The sequence below is a fragment of the Gossypium raimondii genome, chromosome 9 (assembly GCF_025698545.1).
Source record: "Gossypium raimondii isolate GPD5lz chromosome 9, ASM2569854v1, whole genome shotgun sequence".
Taxonomy (NCBI): Eukaryota; Viridiplantae; Streptophyta; class Magnoliopsida; order Malvales; family Malvaceae; genus Gossypium; species Gossypium raimondii.
Genome location: NC_068573.1, coordinates 47,630,281 through 47,657,980, shown reverse-complemented (window position 1 = coordinate 47,657,980; position 27,700 = coordinate 47,630,281). Strand labels below are relative to the sequence as shown.

Genomic DNA, 27,700 nt, shown 5'->3' with positions numbered 1-27,700 from the left:
CAATATTATCATATAGTAATTTTTTTATAAATTTTAATATTATCCTATAGACAAGATAAATTCATCCGTAAAAAGTTCAAATTTTAAACTAATATGGTTCAATAATGTTATCATCGCGATTAAGGGTTAGCTCTTCATTGCTTTTGAAAAGTGCTTTTGAAAAGTGCTGTGGAAAAATGCTTTTGATAAGTGCTTTTGAAAAGTTTGGTTTAAAATTTGAGTGTTTAGCATTGCTGTCAAAAAGTACTTTTGAGAAATAAAATGTTCATTTTAGACATGTTATTATCAAGTAACAAATATGCATTTAAATAATATTTAAATTAGTTAATATTATTATATTCTAGTAAGAATATAAAAAATTATTATAATTTGTTGTTAATATTTTAATATATGAAATATAAATTTAAAATATTTTAAGCAATAAATATTAATTATTTATAAAATTTAATTAGAATATATAAACTATATTTTAAATATTTAAATATAACCATTAAATATTTGTAATTAGTATTTTAAAAATATTTTTTATTTTTAATTAATGATTTGAACACAATTGTAATTAAGCACCAAGAAAAAAAAATAAAAAATACCATGTTATTGGATGGGTGAAAAAGTAATTAAGCACCAAAAGTGCTTTTGGGAAATGAAAAGTTAAAATTTTCAACTTCTGAAAACCTAAAAATTTCAGCCAAATGCAGCTTGTTATTCACAACTTTTTTTTCAAAAGTACTTTTAAAGTCAGAAGTACATTTTTTAAGCAATGAAGAACTGACCCTAAGTAGTTGGCGCATATCCCCAACATGGAAACTACATGATTGAAACTTGCAAGCTAGAAATTCTATCAATTTTGCAAAGAGCAAAAAGTTAAAAAGGAAAAAAAAAGGTTGGGGTGGAAATCGAATTACAATTTTTTATAAAAATTAATATGTAATTTATGTGATAGTTTAGTTCGGGTAACGATTGGTATGAATATTATTGTTAATGTAGGAAGATGTGAGTTCGAGAGTACTAAAGCTTGAAGTACATTATCTTCCTATTTATGTGCTGAGGAGAGACTATGAATAATTTTAGATATTGTATCAAAAAGAACAGATATAATCAGAATCTAAAATGAGATTATTTTTAAAAAAAGAATTTATTTATAAAATCAAAGTGACCCGAGTTTAAAACCAATTTGAATTAAAATTAAAATTTATTTTAATTGTAATTTTACATTGACGATGTAAAACAGCTTGCAAAGGAATAAGTCTTTGTTGATATAATATGTGATTATGATGCATTTGTCTACCATTCACCATTGGAAACTCAACATTTCCAATTAAGAATAATGTATGCCAACTTACGTAACACTTATGATTTTGATATACATGTATTTATATATTATTTTATACTATGATATGATGATAATTAAAGAGAACTCTCCTTATACACTTCAACTTCTTGATTTTGAGATTAAATTAAATTAGTCAATATTAAATTTTGTGACTATATTTAATTTATTCAACCCTAACATTTTATTTCTTTGTAATAAAGTTTTAAAAACAAAAAAAAGAGGAGAGAATAAAATCGTGTAAAGTAAGGTTGTCCTCGGTAGAACCGTGAAGGAACAAGGCAGATTTTTTATTCCATAAATGACAAACATTATGTTCCAATATTTAGCAAGTGTCGTAAATTTGTATAAATGCCATTGGATTCTTTCGCTTCATATATGCCATTATTTCACTATTATTTTAAATTTGAGATAATGTGAGATTTGGTATTTATATTTTTATAAAATGTTAAATATGACTCTTGTATTTTTAATTGTTTAATGTTGTATTTGAATTATTAATATGTATTTTATTATAAATAAAAATTCTTGATATATGATTAATAAAATTTTAAATTCTACTGGTAAAGTTGAAAGAATAACACATCTCATTTAGAATGGAATAAGTATAAATAATTAATAATCTAATAAAGCACGTACTAAGAATTGGAGGAAGGGGCGACGTTAAGGGGGTTGGCAAGATCTTGATTTGGAAAATAAAAATTGTTAATTTTTTTCTTTAAAGTTTATAAAATTTTAAATTAGTACATGGTACACAAAATGATAATTTTTTATTTAATATTTTAAAAAATTATGAAACTATTAGGTTTCATAAATATAAAATGAGCTTGCATAATTCAATTAAAATGAGAAACAACATAAAAAAAATGAGAAACAACATGGTTCACTAATATTAAAAGACAGAAAACGGGTTTTTTACAAAAATATTATAAAAAAATAAAAATTTACCAAAATATTACAACTTTTTTATTTACCAAAATATATCAAAAAAACAAAAAAAAAACAAAACCAAAAAAAAAAATCAGACTAATGTGACAATTTACTGGTCACGTCAATGGTATTGGCGGCACCAATTGGTATTATAGGGGGGGTCGGTGGTGGGGGCAGAAGGATTGAAAGAAAGAAAGAAAGGAGAGGAAAGAAAGAAAGAAAGAAAGAAAGGAGAGGAAAGAAAGAAAAGGAAAGGAGAAGAGAAAAAAGGAAAGAAAGGAGAAGAAAAGGAGAAGAGAAGAAAAAAGAAAGAAAGAAGGAAAGAAAGGGAAAGGAGAAGAGAAAAAAAAAAGAAGAAGAGGGAAGAAAGGAAAAAAAAGGGAAAAAGGTAATTTTATTTATAAATTTGAATTTTTTGTAATATTTGTGTGTTTAAAATTTATGTAATGTACATTATAGTTATTTTATTATTTTATTTAGCATATATATTTTATGAAATATATTTAGAATGAAAAAATAAGTTAAAGTACATTGTATGTTGATTAGGAATTTTTTATGAAATTTACTTATGAATTTGAAATTAAAATTTTAGGAAAATAACATTAAAAGAAAATGATAAAGAAGTATGTTTAAGAAAACATAAAATACGAAAAGAAAAACGAGAATTGTATATTTATCGAAAATAATAAAATGCGAAAAATGTACATGTAATAAATGTAAAACATAATAAATTGAAATAATGTAAAATTATAAAATAAAAATTACGATTTTTTAAAATAATAATATGGATAAAAAATACGAATAAATGGTCAAGTAAGATCAGTATTAGTAAATGTTTTAAAAATTCAGAAATAATTTATACAAATATTTGGAAAAAATGTAGTGAAATAATATAAAATAATAAAATACAAAAGAATATAGTTTTATTGAAAGTAATAAAATCGGAAAAATAATAATACGACCAAAGGGCGGGAAAGGGTTTATTTCGGTTATTTACCAAAATATTACAAAAAAAACCAAAATATTATAAAGTTTTATTTTATTTACCAAAAGAATAGAGGAAAAAATTGTTATGGAGGGAATAAAAGGCGGTACTAATATGTGGGTACTTACTTTTAATCCTTCTTATTTATTAATAAATTTCAAACATTATGCACTTTGAAATAATGTAAAATTATAAAAGACTAAGTTAATGATATTTTTAAAGTAATAAAATGCGGAGAAAAAATACGAACAAATGGCGTAAGTAAGAGTGTATTACTAACTTTTTAAAATTCGAAACAATTAATACAAAATATTTCAAAGAAAATATACTGAAATAATTTAAAACAATAAAATAGGAGAATAATATATTTTTATTTAAAGTAAAAAATTGAGAAAATTATATGAGCAAAGGGCGTGGGGTAAGGGTTAATTTTTACAAAGAAATTAATTTAAATAACACACTCGATTAATAAATTTCAAACATTATGCATCGAAAGAATGTAAAATATAAAATTAGGAATTATGATATTTTAAAGGAATAAAATGCTGTGAAAAAATACGAATAAATGGTCAAGTTAGATTTTTTACTAACTTTTTTCAACTTGCGAGCATCGCAATGGCTGAATTGATTCGAAGCGGTATTAGACACATATCTTATGCGACTAATAACGCGGTATGATTTATTATTTGTTAATCAGGAGTTCTATTTATTTAAAAAGGATATACACAATATATAGAAATAAATTATGCAATCGTAATATTTTTTCTGTTATTTAACACTATCAGGACTCCTTCCGAGTATTAAGGGGCCGCGTGAGTGTTTTAAAGATAGCTCCGGATGCACGATTTATGCCGTACCTGGAGCTAGCCGGATTTGGGTCAGTAGCATTGATCCGGTCCTCCGACTTGCGATTTGATTTATTATCCGCGCTAGTGGAGCGGTGGCGTCCGGAGACCCATACTTTCCATTTTCCGTGCGGGGAGTGCACGGTGACGTTGGAGGACGTTGCAGTGCAGCTTGGGCTCCCAGTTGACGGGAGTCCCGTTACGGGACTATCTTCATTAATCGATCCGGCTGCAGTTTGCTATCAACTCCTAGGAGAGTCACCAGATGACGGTGATAAATATTTTTCCGGCATAAAATTTACATGGCTAAGAGCCAAAATTTGTCGACTATCAGTGACCGCCAGTGAAGATGAGTTGATGTGCGCTGCTCGAGCGTACATCATGCATTTGATAGGGGCACTACTCATGCCTGATACAAACGGCGACAGTGTGCATTTGTCGTACTTGCCTGTGCTTGCTGATTTGTCCACGGCTAGGTCGTACAGTTGAGGTTCGGCCGTTCTAGCAACGCTATACAAGGAGCTTTGTCGGGCGACAGAGCCGAAAATTAAAGACATCGGCGGATGCCTCATACTGCTGCAGTCATGGGCACTTTATCGGATGCCATTTTTGGCACGCGTTAGTCACTAACCCTATCTATATCCACTGCCACTCAGGTGATAAAATAAAAATTGTCATTATTGTAGTCATAATATATTGAGTAATGTTACCAACCCTAAACCCTATACTATTTTTGGTAGGTAGACGACCCGTCCAGGCATCAGGAAGTCGTGTGATGTCCCGATATACCTCATGAGGATTGAATAGCATGCCCGGGAAGGGGTAAGTTTCTATTCTAATATTTATGACATACATGGTATTTCTATATGTTACTCACATGTTATCGGTCTAACTCGTTACAATGTTATTACTCATGCAGTTTATATGGATGCCGTACCGGAGGCCGGAGATTACAAATGTTGTACCCCCGTCCGCACTCGTTGATTCCCACACATGGTACACAAACACACCAATTATAAATTTCAACGTCGTCGAGTGGTATCACGGCGATCGGGTGTTTCGGCAGTTTAGCTGCATCCAACCTATCCCGGATCCACCGTGCCAGTTGGGGGGAGATCACGGCTTGACAAAGAGAGGAAGAGTTCAATTAGACTGGGGAATATATCACCGGAAATACGTCGCACTATGGTACGATTGATTGTGCTGAATTCCTCAGATGGTTATGGCTACCGGCCTGCAGCCATCTCGACCGTATTTACTTGGAGCGCAATCGACAATAATCCCCCCGTACGTTCAGCAAGTTGGGGGATCGGAAGCAGACGGCTCGATAGATCCGGATCCGACGGTATTTTATCCTTCACAACAGGCAGAGCCCGGACAATCAGAATCAACTGAGGAATCACATGGCTACCGACCGGATTTGTTGGGCAGTGAATATTATCCGAGCTACGCAGAGGGTGAATATGCATACGATTTTGAACTGTTTGGCTCCCCTCGGCCGCAGTACGGCATGCCCAGCCTGTCTAACAAGTATCTGCCGCATTATGGGACTCATGATGGTTCAAGTTCGTCGGTGGCGAACGAGCGACAGGACATTCCCTCTATGTTTTCCTCGCCCCCACCTGCGGACGATGAGGATGTTGGTCGTCGCCCAGGCCGTGAGCGTCGACCTCCGCGTAGGTATACCCCCCGGACAACACCATCGAACCATCAACTGTAGGGGTTTAATGCACTTTTTCTATAACTCGTACTATTTGTATTTTAGATATCTCGGATGTTCTTAATTTTATGTATAGATATCAATTATTTAATTTTTTCATTATATTAAAGCTCAATCGAATTATGAATGCCTCTATTTTCGATATAATCTTAATAATTCCACAACGCTCACATTGTATCTTATAACTTAATCTGGAAACAATATGGATACAATTTTATAACAACATACATAAAAATTTTATAGCTTTAGCTCAAATTTGCCCCGATCCCGACGACTGTCCAACATGAAAGTTTCGGTTAGGGCATTTATTCCGACTATGACCACTTAACCTACATATTTCACAGCGCTTTCCGTCAGATTTCTCCCTAATGTCCATCTCATTACGGATTCTGCTCGACTGCGGACGACCCTTTGGATTCCTCCGTAGCCCTCTGTCTGGGAGAAGCTCGAAAGTGATCGACGACACCTCCTACGTAGATAGGTCCGGCAGGACGGGGAACTCATTCTCCTAGACACGCAATGTGCGCTCCAGCGTGTACACATCATCGACATATTGTTCAGCATCAAGGTTGACTTTAGCACACGCTGCCACGACATGCGCACAGGGGTAATGAAGTGTTTCGAACTTCCTGCACTCGCACCGTCTGTTCTGGAGATCAACTCCGTAGGACCTAGGTCGACGACCGATGTTTTCAGTAACTCGAAACGTTTCCAGTCGTCGTGAATATATTTTCACGTTCATTGACCTCGCCAACCGACGGTTTACGACCATTGCATCCCTCACATGTTCAACAAACACATGTCCCGCCTGAATCTGGTCGACTTGCTGCTAACCCATTCTTGGCATCAAAGTGGCCAGCCTATAGAAAGTAGCAGAAAATACCGATGCAATCGGAAGATGATGTGTTTTCAATAAGACTGCGTTGATCCCCTCGACTAAGTTTGTGGTCATGTGGCCATAACGAAAGCCCTCGTCAGCACTTTGAGCCCACCGCCACGGCTCCATTATGCGCAATCATTGTCAAAAAGATGTGGCTCTAACTCGTACGCTGCATACGTATTAACGAAAAATAAGTTAAAGTAAGTCGATAACATCAAACATTACAGTTTATATTGAAAATATAAGGTTATCATTTACCCATTGCCACGACTTGTCTCTTCTAGTCTGCATTCTTATAATCTTTATGGAAGTTTGACGCAATGTGACGAATGCAGTAAACGGATCTCCACGGCACACCAGAACGCCTAATAGCTGTAATTAAACCCTTCCCTCTATCGGAGATTATGCAAATGTTATCGTTCCTAATAACATACCTCCGCAGATTTGTGAGAAAGAATTCCCAAGACTCCATGTTCTCTTTATCTACGATAGCAAATGCTATCGGGAGCACGTTCATATCGTTTTGAGCAACGCAATAAGCGATTCGTGTATATTTTCCATACAGCCAGGTCCCATCCACCTGCACAAGTGGCTTGCAGTGGGGAAATGCCCGCACACATAGATCGAACGTCCAGAACATCCGATGGAAAATCTTTTTTGCCGGCTCTAACTGCTCATCCGGGCCGTAAGATTGACTGGTCTGCAACTCAATCACAGTCCCCGGTATGTACTCTCGCATAGCAGCTATCCAGCCTTGAATCTCATTACACAACGAATCGTAATCCCTATACAGTTGCTCTATCGCCATCTGTTTAGCTACCCATGCCTTCCGATATGAGACTTGATACTGTAATCGTGCTTGCATTTCCGCAATGAGTACCGAAACTCTAATGGTCGGCATATCCTTCACCATTGGCATGATACACGTACAAATAGTTTTCGAATCAAGTTTTCCATGATCTTCTGTCATACGTGTTGATGTGCATGTATGAGGACCAACAAATTTTCGTATCTCCCACATCTGAAAACTTCTAATGAATGCAGCTCGTACCCCCCAATTGCAGCCTTCCGCTGCCTTCCAACACTCCCCAACATATATTGTCGGAGTAGACACGGAGACTTTATAATCCACCGATATCTTCATGCTGCACTGCTTAATGGCATATACGCAATCTTCTTTACAATCAATCTCGGCCTATGAATAACTCATCATCATCGATGTTACGGCCAAATTGAGAATGAACTATTTCGTGGTACTCCGAAACTCAAATACATACTGCTGCGTCGGGATCTATGAGCGACATGTGGGCCCAAGATTATTGTGTATCACAATACGCCGATCGCTCCCCGACCAAGAAGCGTTAATGCCTTCATCGTTGTTGACATCTTCAGCGTCAATATCATCAGGTACATCGTCCAAATCGGGATCAGCGTCATTATCGACCTCTTCATCCCAATGATCGCCACCACCTTCTTCTTCGCCGGTACCTTCTTCTTCACCACCAACCATGTCAACATCGGGTGTAATATTCAAGTCGATACTGATCCCACCCATAGTTGATTCACTATCAACGTATGATATTGGAGCCACCATCCGCGGTTCTTCAGCCCCGTCTTCTTCATCAGATGCATTTTGCTCCATACCGACTAACTCAGCAAATAAGTGAATCGGTGCATTCTTCTCACTCCCATTCCCATAGTAGAGATCGACCATTGTCTCCACGTCTTCGTCGTCTACAAGTTCCACTTCGACGAATTTGACCGGGTTTGTCGAAACTAGAAACTTGTAGAAAATTTTTGATATCTTTCTCCCACAACGTCTATGATTTTTGCATTAATCATTGCCTTCATTTCATCGAACGATACATTTCTATTAAATCTCATTGCTATTTGTTGCCGACATTCAAATACACATCCAACACTTGTTGTCAATATGACTCCATCGAAATAAACGCATACAAGAAACTTAGCATTCATCTTCAATATTTAATCTGTAAAAAAAAAAACAAAATCTCATAAAAAATCTCGAACAGTAACTGAATTACTTAAAAAAAAATTTATACTCAAAATAATATACAAAATAATACACACTAAAATTATTAAATTTATACTACGAATAATATTAATAATTTTATACTCAAAATAATACACACTAAAATTATTAATTTTACTAAAAAAACTAACTATAATAATAATACTAATTTTTACTAACTAGTTTATTTTCAGTAAATAAAATAATAAATAACCATAATAATAATACTAGATTTCTACTAACAATAATATTACTAAGTTACTTCTTAATACATTAATAACATCTTCATACTAACAACAACAACAACAACAACAACAACAACAACAACAACAACAACAACAATAATAATAATACTAACTAATACTTTTATTTTGAGTTTTATTAATCTTAATAACTAAACTAAAACAAAAAATATTACAAAATATACAAAATAATAACAACAATATAATCAATTATTTTAAAAAAAATACCTCGTTTTTATGCTCTTTTTCTCTTCTTTTCCGCGCCAACTCTTCTTCTTTTTTTTTTTTTTGATTTTTCTCTCTTCAGCTGGGTAGAGGTCGTATTTGTAATACGAGTAGTGCCACCAATTAGTTTGGCACCATTGGTGCCGCCAATGGCATTGGCACCTTTGGTGCCGCCAATTCCATTGGCGTCACCAGTAAATTGTCACATCAGTCTGATTTTTTTTTGGGTTTTTTTGACATATTTTGATAAATAAAAAAAAGTTTATATATTTTGGTAAATAAAAAAAAAGTTGTAATATTTTAGTAAATTTTTATTTTTTTATAATATTTTTGTAAAAAACCCACAGAAAACAATAAGGAAACAGAACATATGCAATATGAGTATTTTATGAACCAGGAAATAAAAACAGAGTCCTTTTGTTCTTAGCTTTTTCTCAAAGGTATAAATTTGCTCACAGTCCATATACTATTTTGCAGAATTGAAATTTATTTTTTCTACTTTTAATTTTAAGAATTTAATACTTTCTTTTATTGATTTAATAATTAAAGGATTGTATTATATTTAAAAAAAATTTGACATGACCAATCTAAATCAAGGTGGAAGCCATTTAAGAATAAAAAGTATTGACTTTCACTCGACTTATTTGAAACAATTTATAACCCCAATTTTAGCATTAAAAAATTACAATTTTATTTACTTATTTGACTTTCCATACATGTGATGTTGACCATGTGAGCAAATTTTTATTTTAAAATGTCACATAATCTAATACTCATTTGACAGTGTTATTAATTAGGTTTCAATTTTTAAATCAAAAGTCTTGTGAGACTAAAGTTAAAAGTAAAAGGACTAATTTTTAAATGTGTGAAGAATAAAGGTACTAAAGCAAATTTATACAATAAAATATAATTTTATTTTAGTTTTTTTCGAATGTCTTTTTTTTATTAAAGGTAAACTACACTCAATGTCACTAAACTATTAGTAACTTTACGTTTTGGTCACTCAACTTTAAAAAGTTATAAAATGGTCACTAAATTATTCAAAAATTTTCATTTAAGTCGTCAGGATCTTAAAATCACCGTTATGCAAGTTCACCTGCATGCACTAATCGAAACCTCTCATTCCCCTTCTTTTCCACTATTCAGTCTTTTTTGTGAAACAACCTTGAACGTCATGAATCTACTGAACAAAATCTAAATAGCTTTCTTCTTTGATCTTCGACACTGGCTGTCAAATTGACTTGGATTTAATGTATGTTTTTCTACTCATTGATAGGTACTGATCCTCCGTATCGGTAGTTGAATTGTCGCTTGGAGCTCGACAGGCAGACTTTAAAAAAAAAACTTAACATCTCAATGACTTGAATGAAAATATTCGAATAGTTTAGTGACCATTTTGTAACTTTTTAAAATTGTGTGGCCAAAACGTAAACTTACTAATATTTTAGTGACCTTAGATGTAATTCAGAAAAATAAAAAACGAAACAACCCCGCACCTTTCTTTCAAGTTTCATTTAAAAAAGTTTTTTATCTAAAATAAATAAAATAAAGAGTAAATTACACCAAAAGTCACTCAACATTAGTTAATTTTTGTTTTTTTTCCATTGAAGTTTTCAAACTTACAAAAATGCCAGTAATGTTATCACGTTATTACAAAGGTGTCACTCCACTCCACTGTTTTCTGTTGTTACTTAGGTAACGACATCTAATATGCGTTAAATGAGCCACATGTTTAAAAAATTTATTTTCTTTTTTTAATATTACATTATCTGTTTTCTTATTTTTATTTTATTTTATTTTTTCCTCTATCTTCCTTCTCTTCTTCATTTTCACCTGATTTCCCTTTCTCAGCAAACCCTAGCCAAAACAACCACTCTTTGGTGCTACTTTCAATGTTGATGAGTAGGCTTTTGATTCATCGACAAAAGCCAAAGCAACCCGAATTTGAATCATTGTCTATAATTTAACTTGCATTTAGAAAATTACCCGGATTTCGAAACAATGAAAAAAAAGTTATCTTTTTTACCCATTCCACAATGTTTCCTCCTTGTGATAAAGCTTGTTGGGTTTTTGCAAAGAGCTTAGCTAATATTATGGTATGTATTGCTCCAATTTTAGCAATAAGAGGAACCACAAAAAGTGTAGCCAAAGCTAAATGTCATATTGCTATGAAACCTACCATACAACCAGATACAAATGTTGTCTTGTAATGAATGAAATTGCCTAACTGCAACAAAAAATAAGGCTAAAAAAAGTGTTCAATTTTACCTCATAGAGACCAAAAAAGATTAAAACTTTAAGAATACCTTATCACTATCATCATCTTTGACCATAACAATATCAGTGTTGATACCAGTGTCAAAATATTGAATGTCTTGATTCAAAGTTGCTTATAAGTACCTGATTCTCATATTTGTTGTTTGTTTTTCACTAGTCCACATCCAGCATGAGATTTCTACATCAAAAAATTCAAACTTTTTTGTTTTCAACAATCAAACCCCAAGAACTTCTCTTATCTTTTTTATTAATCTGCCCATGAAGCACTCACCATAAGGAAGTAAAAAGGTAAACATTTACCTTAAAAATGCCCAAAAAGTACATGTGTATATATACAAATTACAAAATCAGACAAAAATAACTGTCATATGCCTTAAAATACGGGATTTTCCCCTAAAAATCAAAATAGGTGATAAGAAGGAGAGAAGGAAAAGAGAGAAAAATAAATAATAAATAGTAAATAATTTAATATTAGAAAAACATTTTTTTAACATGTGATACATTTAAGGTGTGATGTAACAAGACTAAAGGATAATAATATTTTTATAATAATGCGATTTACCTTGTAATTCTTATCCAAATCCAATTAAATTCTTCAATTTTGTTTATCTTTTCCGTTAAACTCTACCGTAAAAAAACCCATTCCTTTTTTCAGCCGCAAAAAAAGATATAATTTTTTAACTATTTCTCTCGGTTCCTTTATCTTTTCAATTACCTTTTTTTTTTTTTTTTTGATAATCAAAACAATTCAATTAACGACACCACCACCGACCCTCTTTTTTTTGGTTCCCTTTTTCTTCAAGTTATTCCTTATAGAATTTAATTTTAAGTCAACCTTTTCGTCCTGAATTTTAAGTTATTCTATGTTGCTTACTCTATTTTGCATGCCTGTTTCTCTTTCTTGGGTTTTAGTTAAAATTTTCGTTTAATTTTTTTTAATTTAAATTCTGGTTCATTCATTTCGGGTAATGGTGGGGATTGGGTCGTTTTCTTAGGGTTTACTTTCTCTTCTGTTTTTCTTTTTTTTGGGGTTTTTGTTCTTTTCTGTTTAGAATTATTTAATTAGTTGGTGACATTAAAGATTTTGTTTTTTTTTGTTAAAGCTACCAGGTTTCATTAAATTCGGGTCTAAACAAAAATCCAGTTTCCTTTTTTTTTTTAAATGCAAATCATAAAATTTGGGTTATAAGTTCACTTTTGAATACAGGGTTCTAATAGGATTTGGGGTTGGTGAAACAGGGTTTTTTTTATCCGATCATATTTATACTTGGTTGATATTTAATGCTCTTGTCCTGAATTGGGGAATCTTGCAACTTATTTTTTAATTTGAGTTTAAATTCCATTGTTATTATCAGTTTTGCAGTTTAAGGGTCTTTAATTGTGTTTTTTTATTTGGTGATTTTGTTATATTCTTTTAACTATGGATTTCAAAACTGGTGAGGAAGATAAAGGTATCAAGGCACCAAAGAAACAAGATGGACTAGAAGGAGGTGGAAATTCAAAGATGAAGGGCAATGGAAGCATTAGTGGCAAAGACATGATCTTTAGAGCTGATCAAATTGATTTAAAAAGCTTAGACATGCAGCTGGAGAAGCACCTGAGCCGAGTTTGGTCTAGGAACATTGAGAAACAAAGGCCAGCTGAGGAATGGGAGATTGAATTGGCTAAGTTGGATTTAAGGAATGTTATAGCTCATGGCACCTATGGGACTGTTTATCGTGCCACTTATGATAATCAAGATGTTGCAGGTAAATTTTCAGATTCCATATAAATATATATACTTGTATTATCTATGTTAGTTCTTAAGCTTTGTAACTTGTTTGCTTGGTGCAGCTTTAAAAATTATGTTTTGTTAATTCTTAATCTATATATATATATTGTGTGTGTGTGTGTTAATTGTGATTGAACTTTGTATTGATAGTTTTTCGAGTTAAAATATCGATTGGTAAGACCCTTTGTAGTTTATTCTGCATGTTGAAGCAACATGCATTATGTAGAACTGAATTAGGGCCTAAGGCATGGTGATAAAGGGTCCCTGTTTGGTCTGACCATCTCTATCCTTTGTGTAGAGCGCTAGCCGGTTCCGGTATATAAGATATCTGTGTGCTAAACTGCCAATCGAAATAAATATGGTTATATATAAATATTGTTTCATTTAATTTAGCTGTTTATATCTTTAGTGGAGTTCTCTTTGCTGTTCATGATTAGTAATACTAACACGGTTTGGTTTAGAATACTGACTTTATAGGAGCTGATAGTTTCTCACTCACTGGGCTTTTAGCCTTTGCTGAACTTAAAAACAATATAGTAGAGGACATGACTAGTGTTACCTCGAGGATTGGTGTAGTAAGGACTAAGGAGTTATGCTTTCGGGTTTCTATAGGAGGATATGGGGAAATTGTCTTAGTCAGCTCTCTTATAATATTGACTATTTGTAGAACTAATAGCCTCCTGACATCTTATTGATTACAAGCTCTCAGTGTGCTGTCATATATATTGATATTGTAGTTAAGCTGCTGGACTGGGGCGAGGATGGTATCGCCACAACTGCTGAAACTGCTGCTCTACGAGCATCATTTCGGCAAGAGGTTGCTGTTTGGCACAAGCTTGATCATCCTAATGTTACAAAGGTCCAAACTTTTTTTTTCTGCCTTGAAATGTTTATTTGTTGAAAATCATCATAACACCGGAAAGCTTAATGTAATCTTGGCCTTCTAACTGAAAATTTTATGCAATCTCTTTGCATAATTAAGCTATTCTCAACTTGGTAAAGGTTAAAATGTTAGAGTTCCTCGTCTTTTTTGAAAAAATTCTGTTGTAACCTATGTTTTTTCTCCTTAATTTTGAGTTACAGTTTATAGGGGCCTCAATGGGAACTTCAAACCTTAAGATTCCTTCGAAAGTTCCTTCGGCTGACAATCACAATCCCCTTCCTTCTAGAGCATGCTGTGTTGTTGTCGAGTATCTCCCTGGTGGCACACTGAAACAATACTTGATAAGAAATAGGCGAAAGAAACTCGCTTTTAAGATTGTGGTCCAACTTGCTCTGGACCTCGCCAGAGGGTAAGGGGATGCATCTTATCATTGGTTTTGAGAGTCTGTAAATGATTTTTTTTTTTTGTGCTGACTATTATTTTTATTCCAAATTGCAGTCTCAGCTACCTGCACTCGAGAAAGATTGTACATCGTGATGTCAAAACAGAAAACATGTTGCTAGATGGTCATAGAAACCTTAAAATTGCAGATTTTGGTGTTGCACGCGTTGAAGCTCAGAATCCACGAGACATGACAGGTGAAACCGGTACTCTTGGCTATATGGCCCCTGAGGTATGCCTTCTTAAATGTATTGATAAAGCATGAGTGGTTCAAAGCTTTAATCATTTATTTGCAAACTTGGCTTATGAAGAATTAATCCTCCCTCTCTCTGTGATATGCAAGCGGGCCTTGCATGAGGATTTGAGGGAACGTATTTTTTTTCTAGACACTTGGTCCTGTTTTCCATGTTAAAACAAGAAAGCTAAACTGTAAACTGTAATGATGTAGGTTCTTGAAGGTAAACCCTACAACAGAACATGTGATGTCTACAGCTTTGGCATTTGCTTGTGGGAAATTTATTGCTGCGATATGCCTTATCCGGACCTTAGCTTTGCCGATGTGTCATCTGCTGTTGTTCGACAGGTTAGTTCGCTTGTTATTCTATTTCATCAGTAAAGCATAAAAGATCCTTGTATCCTAATCTTGGTATCCGGCTGCTCTAACCATTGTTAATAATGTGGAGTCATTTTGCTTGTTTGCTATTCTATATGTGCTTACATGTATATTGTTAAATGATATTAAACCTATTTTTCATGGTATATCGGCAGAATCTACGACCAGATATCCCGAGATGCTGCCCGAATTCTTTAGCAAACATCATGAAAAAATGTTGGGATGCGAATCCGGAGAAACGCCCTGCAATGGAGGAGGTTGTGAGAATGCTAGAAGCTGTTAATACAAGCAAAGGAGGAGGGATGATACCGGACGACCAAACGCCAACTTGCTTATGTTTAACCTCGCTTCGTGGTCCATGATTCTCGCCTCACAGTCCAAATTCCGACCTAATAAAGTACCATATCGTAAGAGTGGTTGCATGAAGCACTTAGATGAATTCTAAAATTAAAAGGTTTTGATCTTGTTATGTAACTATCATACTTTGATTTGTGTTAATATTTCATTACCATGAAACTCCATTTTACATTTTGTTAATGAAATGAATTGAGTTAAAAAGCTATTCCTACTAATTCAATTATTAGTAAATTCTATTTGTTAATTATTTGAAAGTTACCATATGCTTTTTTTTAATTATCACCTGATTAAATGCGACAATTTTTAAAATTGTTATTATGCAATTTTAACTCTCAATACCTATAAATATTTTAATTTTAATTTTAATTTTTCAAAAGAAAAGTTAACCTCAATATTTATTCAATGTGTAAAAGTTAATTTAAAAAAAATATGAAAACAAATAAAATTTATTATTTTAGATTTTAGTGTTCTCATTTTTATGTCTTCAATTAAATTTTGTTGATAACTATGTTTATTAGCTTTTTAAGCGAACAGTCACAAAGAAAAATAAAATTGTAAAATTAAATATTTAATTAGATAACCATTTAATAACTTTCATAAATAAGTGATCAATAAAAAAGTTACTAATAATTAGACGATTACAAGTGTAATTTAACTAAAAATAAATAAACAGGAAATTTCCGTCGGAAAAACTTCAAGATTCAAACTTTGAGATCTCGAGTCCGAATTTGACAAATCCGTTTGACAAACAGAAAGGTATATGTGGTGGGAACGAACGGGGTGATGGGGTTAATGGATAAATACATGGTAATAGTAGTTTACATTTAATCAGAGGTATTGTCTTCTCTTTTTTGCCATTAATGAATTTAACTTTCTTGATGTTGGGTTTTGGAAACCAAGCCTTTCAAGGAATTCCTCAATTAACCTACAAATCCAAAACATTACTAGTAAGGTTAACAATGGAAAGCAAAGCAAGTGATTTAAGTATGGCAAAGGGTACTCACATACTGCAGATGGCCTTTTGTGATGAAGCCAACTCGTGGTCTGGAAACGATTCGTCCAAACGAAAACTCAACCAAACATAGAGTTCCAACACCTTCAGATGGAGCAAACAACAATAAAGTTGGAAACGATTCATCCAAATGAAAAACTCAACCGAAGCTTACACACAACGCATGAGAAAAACAAACTCATACCTTGTGAATGGATTCAAGCTCCTTGAGAGCAGAATGCGTTTTAGGCACCTGAAGTGAACCAGGTGAGAATATTTCTTTAAGACGAACGAGGCCTTTCTTTGCATAATTTTCGGCAAACTGATCCACAACGATAGAATAGAAAGCCGTTAGTTTCCATATTCAAGATAATCAAGACTGTATACAAATATTTACCTGTGTTAGACCCTGAGATGAAATTTCATCATTCATGTCAACTGGACTGCACAAAGATTTACCTGTGTTAGCCAGTTGATTCCAAGCAAGTTCATAAATAATAATAATAATAATAAGCAAACTCGAAACTGCATTGGTAAAACTAGCAGACAAACTCAAATAACAAAGTTCGGGTTGTTGGAGGGAGCAAGATTGAAAGATGTTACCTGAGGCAGAAAAGGTACTTATCTTGCAAGCTTAGAGGCAGTTCATCGATTACAGCAGCAACTTTCTGATGACAATAAACAGCCTTTTATCACTCATTGATTCATATTGTAAAAGCTAAATATCCATAACCAGAGATATTGTTATCTGACAAGAAATTTTGATTTGTAAAAGGGAACATGACTGAATAAACTTACCAACATTTCTTCACAGTTAGCGAAGAAATAGTTATCGGATAGTTTTGCATTCTCGAGAAAATCTTCCTGCAACAATCAAAAACAGGGCAGTGGGGTTCGAATTATTTTTAACCCTCAATGGGTTCATTTTAGCTGTCACTAAAAAAGGAAAAACGAGAGGAAGGAGATAGACGGAATAATATCATAAGATAACCTACCAATATCTGATAGAGACCTCTTTTCTGTTGTAAACGTGAATACATATAAATGAAATCAAAGGATGGAAATACTCCAGCTTGCTGTGTCGTAAAAATGACAGAGTCAAGATACAAAAAATGCTGAACCAATATGCAAATAAATATAAAAGCAGCTTATTCAGGTCCATTGAAAATGGAACGTCAGATCAAGGCGGTATTCTTAGGAAAGTTAGTGATAAAACAATCACCTGTAAAGTAGGAGAGGCGGATTTCAACGATGAATGAAGCAAAGGTAGATCTTCTGCATCTAAACAGGTTACTTCACCCATGGGATACTTTGAACCGTACCTACCACTTCTCCCTACAAGAATATAAAGCCGTCTAATGAAAATTTATCAACTTTACAGGGTCTGCCCCCATGGAATAAGAAAATTGGCAGTTGACAACTCGAGCAAGCAGATTCTTGTTATATTTTTCTACCACCCTTAGCGAATGTCTTAAGACGGAAAATTGACCAAAAAAGTTCATTGTTCATATAGAAATAAAATTTCAAAGTACAGCTAAAAATGAAATGGGAACCTGCAATTTGCTTGACCTCTGGTACTGTAAGATCCCGCATTTCCAGACCATCAAACTTTTTCATTGTTGAAAAAATTATCCTAGAAATGTTCAGATTAAGACCCATCCCAATTGCATCACTGGCCACAAGAACATCAAACTCACTGCTTGCATCATTAAACATCGTTGCCTGCAATCCTAAAGGCCGTATTAATAATAAACAAATATAAATAAATAAATGAGCAACAATGAGAATATAATTACCATCAGTCACACACACATACTTGGTGATCAATTAAAGCCAGAAAGAGACAATACCTGTCTTGTCCGAGTCTCTGGTGGCAATGAGCCATAAACCACGGAGCAAAGATGCTTTCCCCCAGTTTCAATTTTTTTCTATGAAAGATGGCGAAATCAGAAAGCATATTCAATTTCTTTTCTATGAAAGACACCACTGACACAAAATAGTAAGAAGAAAAACTAATGTTTTAACGTACTGAAACATATCAGTAGTTAGCCAAGAGAAAATAAAGCAAGCACTACTGACCTTCAATTTGTATATCTCCTTGCGTGAAAAACTTACAATGCAATCACCTGTTCTTATGTTTGAAAAAGAACCAAGTGGAACTTCCAAGGGAACTAATGGTAGAAGCCTCTCATAAGATCGGACCTGGGATTTTAGAAAACCATGTGATGCAAAATACCGACAATATAGAACAGATATATCAAAAGTGGGTCACGAGCATGGCCGCAACAAGAAAGTTATTCTTCTGGCTAGTCAGTAACGCTAGACACCAAATACCGGTAAAAAAACAATATTTCTACTTATCCAACAGTGCATTATATAGAAGAACAGCAATTCCATACTATTGCTTACCTGGACATCATCACCAGTCACTTTCAATAATTCTTGAATAAGAGGAACAGCAGCTGCATCTCCACAAAGATGAAGTTCGTCAGCAGCAATTCCCAACAGGGCACGTGTAAATGAAAAACCCCTAGTCTTACAGCCCAACATCTGCATGGAAAGAGAAATTTAACTGGAAACTAAGTGACTTGCCATTAAGGGAAAAAGCTTAAAACAGTTTCTGTTAAGTTGCACAAGAATCGTATAAGTCGTTCTATTCAATTTATGTTTAACAAATCTGCACGCACACTGAGAGAATAATTAACAGCAATGTTCCTTGTGAACTTGGTAAATATTGTATGTGAATCTTTCATTTAAATATGGACTTACCTGTATTTCATCAATAACGGCACATTCGTAATCAGATGTTACATCAGCCATCTCAACAGTTACAGCCTTATGCTTTGCACCATCCACTTCATCCTTCTCTTGTCCTGTAATTAGATCACAGGGAACTCTCGCTTTGTTCAACCGTTTTGCCACTTCCCATGCCAGCAATCTTAAAGGACCACAATATACACCTGAATAGGGAATGAACCAATGGAAAATAGTTTTTCAGTTTATTTTACTAGTTTCAATCCCGTTCAATCATTCACTGACTACCAAAAAAAAAAGTAAGCCAGTCCTGGTAAAAGTAGCATTGTAAATATACCAGAAGAACTTGATTCAAGTCGCTTCAGAGCATGGTATGTTTTACCACTATTTGTCGGACCTACATGCAAGAAAACCTTGCGTTGCTTTTTTCGAGCATTAGGATACCATGTATGAGGACGGCTGAGATAAACAAAAAATAATTTCACAAAAATGCCAATGATATACAGAAATTACATAACAAAATTCAGTGAGCAGAAACATCTTCCTTTCTTTTTTTATAATCTCCCAATTAATGGAAATTTTGAACAAGGACTATTACCTTGTAGTAAGAAAAACTTATAGCCAATAAGTTTTGAATTCGGAGAACGGAAACAGGTATGCTTTAGTTACATAATCCAGAAAATTAGTATTCGAAACTAAAACACAGATAATTAATCAAATTTAAAAATCTAGACATTTATATTTGTAGAGTCTATTGTCTTTCAAGATTTTGTATTCCTATAACTAGAATGAAATGGTGCTATTGGAACAAGCCTCAAATTGTAGATTTTTAACCAACATAATTCGAAACCAAAAAAAGGGCTGCCTATGCCTATCCAAGCCAAACAAATCACTATTAATAGCTGTAAGTCATATAGTTCTTACGTGAGATCAGTAAAATCGAACTTTGCAGTACCCTTTCCACTGCTGTAATTCCTTATTATTACACCAAATCTAGCAAATGTCCTGCAATTCGATTCCGGTTGTAGTCGAAAGGAATCACCATTAACAGCTGAAACATTAAACTTAAAAAATGTAAATCAAAACTGAACCAGAAATTTTTATTTTTATTTTGCTAATCTCCTGCAATAAAAACTAAGAAATGGGCAATCAAGAATTCCATCTATCTAATCAAATTTCACATGTTCATAATGAATCTATAACAAAAAGTGGGAAAATTTTTCCCTTTTCTCTTTTCAAACAAATAAGGTTGAAAGTCAAACCTTGAAGAATCCGGGAAACACCCAAAGCTGAAACTCTTCGTTGACGAAGAAGTAAAGACGCCATTTTTTTTATTTTTGAATATTAAGAATTGTTGTTTGTAGTTGCAAAAGGAAATGAGAAGACGAAGAAAATAGACATCATAAGACAGATACGAAGACCAGGGAAATATGCGGTAGAAGAGAAGGATCGCTGGTTTCTCTCCTCCTGAGTTCGCGGTTTCCGCCGACTCTAGAGCCGGAGGCCTCGCTGGTTGTGTTCGGCTTTGAGGGAAAAATGAACTTTCAGATGGATTAAGCCCAATGCATTGAAATTCCACATCGGTTATGGATCTGTTTAAGAATATGTACAAGAGTTATATAAGTTAGCCTCAAAAAGTATTGTGGGCTTATAGTATCTTTGACTGTAACTTGTGGACTAAATTACTTGGACTAATTTAGGGTTTTCACAGATTAAGTTATGGGCCTTCTAGGCCATTGTTTAGGTGATGTATATTTTGGTACATTGGTGATGAAGGTCCGATAACTGTGACATATGACGGATTTTAATACTATTTGTGAAGTTTATAAACAATTTAATGGCGTTTGAAGTATCATCCATTCAAAGTGGAAGCAGATGTTAACATTTTCTTACGTGTCCTTTACAGTCCGACTTGACCAAATGTTTTCGGTATATTAAATTTATCACTTTGAGTCGAAAAACAAAATCTCATAAAAACAGTACTGAATATGTTAAGAGAATTATTGACTTCTCCAAAAAAATTAAAAATACCTTAACATCAATATACTAAATAATAATTTTGCATGCATATTTTATATATTATTTAAAATAAAACATACTGAAAGTGGATAATATACTAAGCTTATAATCAAAGAAAGAATTAATTGATTACTTTTTCTTTAATTTAAGTAAAAGTAATATAACATAATCGAGCTTTTAGTTCAATTGGTGGTGTTGTCATAATAAGGAAAATGGGAATTCTAACATGCTTTCGATTCAATAGTTGGAAAAAAATAATACTAATAAATAAAAGTAGGATTTGTATAAGAAATAAAAATAATATAAAACGTGAAACAATTTTCTTAAAATAATAATTAAATTGGATTGTTTGATCATTTATTGTCGGAATTTATTTTTGTAAAAATAACTACATGTCCCTTTGGGAGAGTCTAATATTTGTCCAATCCCCGACGAAATGAAAAGTCATGGAATAAATGATTAACTTCACGTAGGATTAAGGTTAAAGAATATTCTATAGGAAAAAAAAGTCAAGGAAATATATGCTTATAATAATATAAAAGGAATTATAGTTTATAGTCAAAATATGTAAGACAGTAGAATCCATGGAAATCTGATTAAAGGAAAAAAATAAATGGGAAGTAGAGTTGGGTAGAGAGGGACATGAGGTTGAAAAAGACTGTTTGATGAGCAAGTGGTGTGTGTTTCTCCTGACCCATTTTTCTAGTTGCGTCATCCATATATACATATACTCTCATTGTATATTAAAGTCAATCCATATCAAAATATTCATCACTTTAATCAATTCATTTCAAGATTCCAGAGCTAGCTCTGGTCTCATGGATGCATAATCTACCCAAATTCATAAAATTTTAATTAAATAAGGAAAATTAAAAATAATAAAGAGAGTGGGTAAATAAAGAAAATGATTTTACTTGAATGAAAATCAAACTCAACATGCATTTATTATTAACTAGATATATTGATACCCATTCTATTCGTCGAGCTAAATCGACATGGAATATGAGTTAAAAATCACGATTATTAGAAACTGAATTGAATTATACTTTTATTTAATTTATAATTAATTTAATTATTTAAAATAACTTAAAAATCTTGAAAGTTATTAGAAATATTTATGAAAATAAAACTTTAAAATTTTATTTAATAACATTCAAAATCCCTAAAATAAGATTCATCTTATCAACATGAGACTAAAATGCAAAATAAAAATTAATAAAACCCGAAAATAGAATCCAACCGAATCAAAATTTGATGGACTATTTAAAAATTCAAAAATAAATGGGTAGGTTTTAGGACAATACAAAGAATTTAATGTGATAATTATTGAGAAAAGGAGATAACGAGTAATTATATTTAATTTGTTTTTAAGAGAAAAATAGCAAAATACATAAAAAAATCCTATTCATTTTATTATTTTATTTTTAAAAGGGTTGTTTTATTTTTCCATAATTAAATCGATGTCTCTTCTTCTCCTAGCTCAATCAAAAGTATTATAAATGACATCGAAGTAGATACTTTTAATTATTTTAATAGAATATTGTGTATAAATATTTTAATATTCAATTTTAATTTTCTAGTGTTTTTGTTTTTCATCAAAGACAATACCATTAAGCCAAATAAATTGTTTGTTATAACAAATTCATTTTCATTCGATTCTTTTTAAAATATTAAGTTTGAGACTAATTATGATTCAAAGTTTTTAAAATTAAAAAATTGAATTTACATTCTCGGTCTTAGCAATATAGAGTCATTACACTTTAATCATCAATTTATTGGTTTTTTTTTATTTTTTATGTCTATTTTACGATTCATATTCGGGGTTCATAACTGCTCCTCTCAACAATATCATCTTCAAGATTTGAATCTAGGTCCTCCCCTTAAAGATGTAATGTATCTTATCATTACATTCAACTATATTTTATATCATATTTATAATCATGCATGTAGCCATGACACATGCCAAAGAAAGTGACATATTATGAGCCGTAAACCCATACCTTAAAGAACAAAAATAGATAGAAACATTGGTAAAGAAAAAGATTTAAAAAAAAAAGCACCAATAATAAATTTAAATTAAAAAAAAAAAAACTCAAAGAGAAAACGACTACTAACCCTCTTTTGACTGCCTCGTAAATCATAATAATTTTAGCCTTTAAGGCTTTAACTTAAGATTCACCCACCAAAATACAAAAAGCATAAAGCATACAAAATCTTCTTCCCCATTCTTTATTGTTTTTTTAACCCTTTATGTTCTTCATTTTTCCTTCTCAAATACCTTATTTACATGAAAGTCATACTTTGGATATATGTTTATAAAATTATTTTTTGAAGTTTTAGATTCGTATGTTAGATTTGATATTTTATAATTGAAATTCTGAGAATTTTTATTGATAAACAGATTTTTGTTGTCCAAATGATTTTATATGGTTTAGGTGTTATCTGCAATTCATGATTTTATGGATGAAAGATTCTCTTTTATTGTGAGGTGACATTGATTATTATATAATATGTATATTCTTACGAAAAAATATTATTTTTGAGAAACCAATAAAATTTTATTACTACTAATAAAATAAACTAATTTGAGCAAATATGCCGTAAGTCAAAAAAAATTGTTCAATAATTTATTTAAATATTTTTAAATATCAAATGAATTGAATTTAGACTAGGACTGCACCATAAAACAAATTTATCAAGGGCAAGTTCTAGGGATGGAAATTAAGCATATATGCGTATGAAATTAGTAGAATAAATTTTACATTTTAAGTAAAAAATTCATTTATGTACAAACAAATAAAAATAAGTAAAAAAATGTCAATAACTAAACAAATAGTGTTTTTGTCTCCCATACATTGAGGCAAGAAAGAAAATGCTGCATCCAATTTCTTCTTTCATCATGTTTTACTTGAATCCAAAAGAAGCTTGTTCCTTAGATACCATCTCAATATATATATATATATATATATATATATATATATAGTGGAAAGGGTAAAGCCAATAAATTGTTCTAGGGTTTAAAACGAATACAAAATTTTGAAAGGTGAAAATATGATTTTATCATTTTACTAATTTATGATTTTTTAGAAATTAAAGGAATTGTATAAGCAATTTTCTTAATTTTAGGAAAACCAAAACCCCTACTAATTATGTAACATTTATCTATTTAATTTATTTTACTATAATCTACCTAGACACGTATTACACCTTTAACTAATTTATTTAAAAACGTTGTGGATTGAGTCTTAGCTCGATTGGCATAGACGTTGTTGTTAGTACAGGAAGACGTTGGTTCAAGTGCACTGAAACGGATAATCCTCATATTTAAATGTTGAGGAGAAACTATAAATAATTCTAAGTATCGTGTCAAAAAAAAAAAGAAAATAAAATTAAAACCTATAATAAAATGGTTCAAAAATAATATAAAAATTTATGTAAATTGAAGTACAAGTTGTGAATGCAAAAAACAGGGATTTCCCAAAGTAGGGTCATTCCTTTTGATCTTTAGATATCCAAATACCACAAATATGGCCCCTTTCTTCTTTTTTTTTCATTTGGTCTTTAATACAAGCAATCACTTTTTACATGTTGCTTTGTATTATTCAAGTTTTTGCTTTTTCTTCTTATTGCTTCAAATGATTCCCAACGAGACCCACATTAAAATACGACAGAACATTTCAGAAATTTAATATAATATTAAATTTTAAAGTTTTTAATTCTATAAATAGAATTAAACAATTAAAAATATCCAACATAAATCATAAAACGAACACAAAATTATTATTTAAGAAAAATATGTGACAACTTCTTATTTTTATTTGTGGAATTAAAAATATTAATATCGAATTATAATTATTTTTAAAATATCTAATCATAAAATCTGAAATCACGTCCCAATCCATTTCATGGAGTCAAATAATTTTATTTTATGCCACCGATTAAATGAAACGTTGTTGGAACAGATGGAAGTCCACTCATCATTTCATGCTTTGAAAAAAAATTGGGTGCAAGCATTTCCTATCGTTCTATGTTGATTCATTGCTATTTGAGCTAAAAACTTTAATCCATTTTGGTTGACCAAAAAAATAGTTTGTTTGGTATTTTCATCACCATGTTTGAATTTAGTTTTGTGATTATACAAAAACATTATTGGTTTTTCATAATTGCAAACTTGACTATATTAATAAACCCATCACGTTATTGGTTTAATATTTTATCTCTATATATCACGGGAATTAGGTGAAATAATAAAGATTTTTCCTACTTTAACAAATAATCGAAGGTTCGATCTTCGCTCTGGGTATAAAATAGTTTTAAATCTTGTGATCAACATCTATCTCCTTAATGAGCTTACAAAATCGAAGATTAGTTACTGAGCTCATTCTTGTAAATACCTTTAGAAAACAAGAAAAATATTCCACCTCTATATTTATAATAATAACGTAATAAAAATTTAAATTCAATAAACAAATAAAAATAAAAGAATTCACAATTTATAACCCTAATCCCAACATATGGAATGTTCTTCAGCAGTCGGCTCAATAAAGAAAAAAGCCCGTGAACCATATTCTAAAATGCAGTCTTTGCCAAGACTAGTCAAAATAGCAAACTATATGTATATATATACATAGCTTTAAAATCTTAAATGAAGCACATGTTTGACTGCATTTTTTTATATAAAAATATAAAGAGAAAATTGGAGTTTGTATAATCAAGGATTGTTTATGGCCCGAGGAGCCGCCCTAGACGGCGGAGACTTTAGAAATCTCCTCCACTCTACCATTAAAGAAATTTAGAATTAAGCTTGCTTTTTTCCCTAGAGGCTCCTCATTCGGCTCTCATAAGTGGCTGAAATTTAATAGAAAAAAAAAGCCCAGATTAGATAAATCCAAAAATGTGGTCCTATTGAAAGTAGCTTCTATTTAAGTAGTAGGTGTTTCGATAAAAAAAAAAAAAGTAGTAGGTGAGTGAGTGATGAAGAATAAATAACAGTGACACCTTAAAGACTGGGGCATTTGCCTTCGATTACAAGGCCATTAAACCCTGTATTTAATGAAAATAGTTAGATCGGTTAACAACCAAATATTCTATGGCCCGGATTTTAATTTAGTCTTTATCATATCAATCAGTACCATATCGGACTATTCTGATAATTAGTCCATTCAATTTTTAGGAGAGATATATTTAAGACGTGAACTAAATTATAAATATGTTTACAGTTTGATCCATGTATTTATGTTTAATGTCTAAATTAAAATTAAATTGGTTGAAGATTCTGGTTGATATATACAGATTCTTTTAAGGATTTAATTAGAGTGATTTGAAGTTGAAAGACTAATATGAAGATTTTAATGGAATTAACCCAGAGAAAATATTTTCCGGGGAATCTTGAAAAACCTCAAAATTTCTAGTTTTCTACAGACACAAAGACAGATGACCCTTCTTTAATTGCTTTTTTTACTTGGATGAAAGACCAATAAATGACTTCGAGAGTTTAATTTTTTTGATATCAAGACATGTTTCATAGGCTATTATTCATAATAAAGTTATTATTTAAAACAACATTAGTATGGGAATTAGAGGCAAATGTTGAGCATCTTGAATTTTCCTCATTGATCTGCGTTGTCATTTCCAATCCTTCTTCCTCATAGCATACGTTTCCCAGCCTCTTGATGTCCTCCACCAATGGCCTATATCTCCAGTTTACTCTTTCTGCCTTAGTGTCTATCGTTTGGTTTAGAAGCTTCCTGTTTTTCCCGATCATTCTCACTACCCAACCGCTTTTCTTAGCGTGAATAAGGGCTTCCCTCGGAGCAAAAAGTGATACTTGCTTCCTGTCCTCGTAAGCTATATTCCTACAAAATCGAAATCGTGTATGCATATCTACATGCAATACCTATATGCTTGTCTCCGTTTTATTTCTATCATTTAAATACAATCATGTAAATATTTTTTAATCTCAACTCGATATTTGATGAGATTTCCACATAATTTTTGTAATTTAAAAAAGCCTCGCTCCATAACAGTCCTATCTCCTTCTCTTTAATATCTGGCTTCAACATTTAAAATGGTAATTGAAAATTCTTTAATTTGATACTTCATTCTTTTTCCAAAATTAAGCACTTAAACTTAGTTTCAATATTTAATTTATACTTGAATTTTATTTTTAATTTTAATTAAGTATTTTGGTTAAATATTTATCAGATCAAGTAATATTATTTGACCTGGATATCAAATCGAATAATAAACCTAAACTCACATAGGAAATAGTATATTAGCCCAAAGTGATTCAAAGACAGCTTAAATTTGAAACCCCCCTTCAAACACTTTGCTGACCATAAACCCTTGTCGTTTTAACAGTACATGGTACAAAACGACATTACCTCTTTGCTTCATTCATGTTGA

General features: G+C 32.0%; 3 protein-coding genes across 3 annotated transcripts; 2 read left to right on the top strand and 1 right to left on the bottom strand.

Annotated features, from left to right (window-relative positions):
* Positions 1-3,860: 3,860 nt before the first annotated feature.
* LOC105797761 (protein MAIN-LIKE 1-like) lies at positions 3,861-4,579 on the top strand. Its single transcript, XM_012627685.1, has 2 exons — positions 3,861-3,917; positions 4,031-4,579. The coding sequence occupies exons 1-2, from the start codon at positions 3,861-3,863 to the stop codon at positions 4,577-4,579; spliced, it is 606 nt and encodes a 201-aa protein (XP_012483139.1).
* A 7,649-nt stretch (positions 4,580-12,228) lies between these two features.
* Positions 12,229-15,732, top strand: LOC105800537 (serine/threonine-protein kinase STY13). The gene is made up of 6 exons (XM_012631732.2): positions 12,229-13,214; positions 13,975-14,096; positions 14,321-14,529; positions 14,619-14,793; positions 15,010-15,144; positions 15,330-15,732. The coding sequence occupies exons 1-6, from the start codon at positions 12,887-12,889 to the stop codon at positions 15,534-15,536; spliced, it is 1,176 nt and encodes a 391-aa protein (XP_012487186.1). The 5' UTR covers positions 12,229-12,886; the 3' UTR covers positions 15,537-15,732.
* Positions 15,733-16,098: 366 nt separating this feature from the next.
* Positions 16,099-20,854, bottom strand: LOC105800536 (DExH-box ATP-dependent RNA helicase DExH16, mitochondrial). Its single transcript, XM_012631731.2, has 16 exons — positions 20,539-20,854; positions 20,201-20,327; positions 19,614-19,735; positions 19,292-19,482; positions 18,932-19,072; positions 18,602-18,724; positions 18,373-18,450; positions 18,076-18,244; positions 17,745-17,857; positions 17,518-17,598; positions 17,321-17,386; positions 17,126-17,190; positions 16,920-16,965; positions 16,728-16,844; positions 16,536-16,627; positions 16,099-16,456 (listed from the first exon to the last, which is right to left on the bottom strand). Exons 1-16 carry the CDS (start codon positions 20,600-20,602, stop codon positions 16,360-16,362), a joined length of 1,692 nt encoding a protein of 563 aa, XP_012487185.1. The 5' UTR covers positions 20,603-20,854; the 3' UTR covers positions 16,099-16,359.
* Between the last annotated feature and the right edge of the window lie 6,846 nt (positions 20,855-27,700).